This window comes from Orycteropus afer, unplaced genomic scaffold, assembly GCF_000298275.1.
Source record: "Orycteropus afer afer isolate SDZICR_OR568_19922 unplaced genomic scaffold, OryAfe1.0 scaffold00111, whole genome shotgun sequence".
NCBI classification, from domain to species: domain Eukaryota; kingdom Metazoa; phylum Chordata; class Mammalia; order Tubulidentata; family Orycteropodidae; genus Orycteropus; species Orycteropus afer.
In genome coordinates, this window is record NW_006921698.1 from 7,786,374 (window position 1) to 7,789,993 (window position 3,620).

At 33.7% G+C, this 3,620-nt stretch overlaps 1 protein-coding gene across 1 annotated transcript in view; it reads left to right on the forward strand.

Moving 5' to 3' along the window:
- Positions 1 to 2,597, forward strand: part of ATL1 (atlastin GTPase 1) — a 96,916-nt gene extending 94,319 nt beyond the window's left edge. Inside the window, exon 14 of the mRNA XM_042781363.1 lies at positions 2,487 to 2,597. Within this exon, the coding sequence (XP_042637297.1) occupies positions 2,487 to 2,597 (111 nt within the window). The remainder of the gene's footprint in view (positions 1 to 2,486) is intronic.
- Positions 2,598 to 3,620: the final 1,023 nt, after the last annotated feature.

Sequence of the window (3,620 nt, forward strand, 5' to 3'; positions counted from 1 at the left end):
GACACTGGGAGGAGGTAACTATGGGGAGGAAGTGGGAGGGGAGCTGCTGCATTGTAAATTTTGGTCAATGACATGAGACAAAGTATATGTGAACTGCTATATGAAAAGTGAATTTACTCTGTAAATCTTCACCCAAATCCTAATAAAAAAAAAAAAAGAAAGAAAAAGGAGGTACTGCATGTTTTAAAATCAGGAAAGGTGTGTGTCAGGGCTGTATTCTTTCACCACACTTATTCAGTCTATATGCTGAGCAAATAATCCGAAAAACTGGACTATATGAAGATGATTGTGGCATCAGGAATGAAGAAAGACTCATTAACACCTACAATGTACAGATGACACACCTTGAATGCTGAAATGAAACAGAACTTGAAGTATTTACTGATGAAGATCAAAGAGCTTTGAGTATGGATTACACCTTAACATGAAGTAAACAAAAATCCTCACAGCTGGATCAATAAGCAACATCATGATAAATGAAATAAAGATTTAAGTTGTCAAGGATTTAATTTTACTTGGATCCACAATCAACACTCATGGAAGCAGCAGTCAAGAAATCAAATGACATTGCATTGGGCTAATATGCTGCAAAAGAACTCTTTCGATTTTTAAAAAGCAAAGGTGTCACTTTGAGGACCAAGATACACCTGTCCCAAGCCATAGTATTTTAAATTGCCTCATAAGCATATGAAAGCTGGACAATGAATAAGGAAGTCCAAAGAAGAAATGATGCATTTTAATTATAGTGTTGGTGAAGAATAGCAAACGTACCATGGACTGCTAGAAGAATGAACAAATCTGTCTCAGAAAAAGTACAGCCAGAATGCTCATAGAAGCTCCTTTGTTTCATGTGACATGTTATCAGGAGACACCAGTCCCTGGAGAAGGACAGTATATTTGGTAAAGTAGAGGGTCAGCAAAAAAGAGGAAGACCTTCTATGAGATAAATGTACACAGTGGCTGCAATAATGGGCTCAAACATAAGAATGATTGTGAGGATGGCGCAGGACTGGACAGTATTTCATTCTGTTGTACATAATGTCATTGTGAGTTGGAATAGATTCAATGGTACCTAACAACAACAGGAAACATGAAAAAGCACGTAACAAAAATGACAGCAACAAATTCATATTTGCCAATAGTTACTTATCTGGCAAGGGACTTATCTCTAAGATACATAACAGAAGAGTGGATGACCAAACTATGGTACATACACATAATGGAATGCTATGCAGCATTAAAGAATAATGTAGAGTCTGAAAAACACCAGATAATATGGATGAACTTGGAGGACATTATGCTGAGTGAAATAAGTCAATCACAGAAGGACAAATATAGTATTAGTTCATTGTTGTGCAGGAGGGGAAACTTTCTTTGTTGGTTGCCAGGGATGGGAGGGGAGGGAACACAGCAGAAAAAAAAAAAGAAAGCAGTGACCCATGTCACTTTAGTTTTGTATATTTCACTGTACATAAATTATATTTCAATAAAATGCATTAAAAAAATATTCAAAGACAACTCAATCTTTATTGAGTGCTCATTATGTGAAAACGTCAGAAGAGGAGATGCCTTAGATACTAGCTTGAAGGGAAAAATAAAAACATAAAAATATTTATGGATACTTGCATACAGCAATATACATTACGTAAAAATTCTTATGATTCAAACACTTAAAAGGTTGTGGAGAACAATCATAGAGATATTTTTAAGGAAAGTTTTCCAAGGTAATGTTTCTGAGTAAGGTTTTGTATGATACAAACTCATGATGGAAACAAGGCAAAAGAGCAGGTAAAATGCAGGATCACAGGGTGGCGGGGTGAGGGGCAGCATACTTGCTTAGCTACATGACTGTATCAGAAAATGATGTAAAATAAAAGTGATCACACTTTGGAGAGACTACTGAAAGCCTTGAGCAAGTGGGCTAGCTATGTATATTAAAGTAGCTAATAGCAACCAGATGTTATAAATGCTTGTAATTCTTCTAAAATTGAGAATATTCATAGTAGGAGTTCCCAACACTCCCCTGGGGCATACTGGTTGGGAATAATGTTGTTGTTGTATACTGCCGTTGAGTCGGATACGACTCATAGGGAACCCTCCTTGGGTTACTGAGGTGGTATCTCTAAGGAAGTAGATTGCCCAGTGTTCCTTCCCAGGGGTGGCTGGTGGGTTTGAACCGCCAGACTTCTGGTTAGCAGTCCAGTGCCTCAGGCACTACGCCACCAGAGCTCCCATTCTAAGTAACAGGCAAGGTTAAAAAAAAAATTGAGAATAACACACACACACTGGAGAGCTGAAATAAGAAATTAGTCATTAATTTAGATCTTACATAGATTAATAATAGTTTCCAAGTTTAGCATGCTAAATTTTATACAATACTATATACTAATTAATTACTCTAAATTAATTAAATTCATTACTCTAAAGATGGAAAATTTATGTGTGTTTAACAAAATGTATCATAATCTTGATTCTTGTGCTTGTAGGCTTTATACAAGCTGTACAGTGCAGCAGCAACTCACAGACATCTGTATCATCATGCTTTTCCTGCACCAAAGTCAGAATCTACTGAAGAATCAGAAAAAAAGAAAATGTAATCAAATTTTTAAAAATACAGGTGCATGACCAATTGTCATTTAAATATTAAGTTTTGTATCTCCATGCAAACATTCAAAATACTACCATCCACAGTAAAACACCTGTGAAGACTGCATAATGGTTTAGTTGACTTTTCAGTATTTAATAAGCAGATGTATGTATGCATGGTTATATCATTTTGTTAACAAGTACTGTTTCCTGATTTTGTCTTCAAATATGCTGTTATAATTTAAAGTTATTTGTCTATTTATGATGACAGTACATGTGCTTTGCTTGAATTTACTAATTACTACTACTACTGGGTTATAAGTAAACTATGTAGTAATATCATTCCATGTTTGGATATGCTCATTTAATTTCTACAGAAAGATTTTAAAATTATTTCATATAGTCAGTTTGTTAAGTCATACATCATAACCCAGCAGGCTTGATTCAGTCTGTATCATCTTACATATACTATGAGGTCTTAGTTATTTTAAAATACAGTTAAAATAAATTTTTCATTTGTCAAAAATTATATCTTGTTTCTTTTACATTATGATTTAATATAGAATATAAAGATCTTGATAAAAAATGTATCAAAATTGCTTTGTATGTGTATTTGAGTTTCACTGCATTGTATATTTTTTTCATTTGATACACTAAAAAATGTGTCCTTTACAGTTTTATTCCTTCAACATATGAACTATTATTAAAGTTTACTTTCGTTCCTAAGATTAAAAACAAATGCTTACTGAATTTGGAAATGTTCGGGAGGTGTTGATATAGAATGATGAAAAAAGTTTCTCTTTTTAATTCAAAATGATTTTTTTTAATGTTGACACCACCACAAATTTAAATTTCCATTTAGAGAACATATGCTAATCTCTTTAGGTACCTACGAGTTCTTTTAAACCAGTGATTCTATATTGTATCTCTAATGATAAAATCTCTAATGAAGTTTCATTGATCAGACCTTTTACAGAAAAGAAAAATGTTATGATAGAAAATAAAGTAGTAAGGCCTTTTATTAGGAGGGCCAA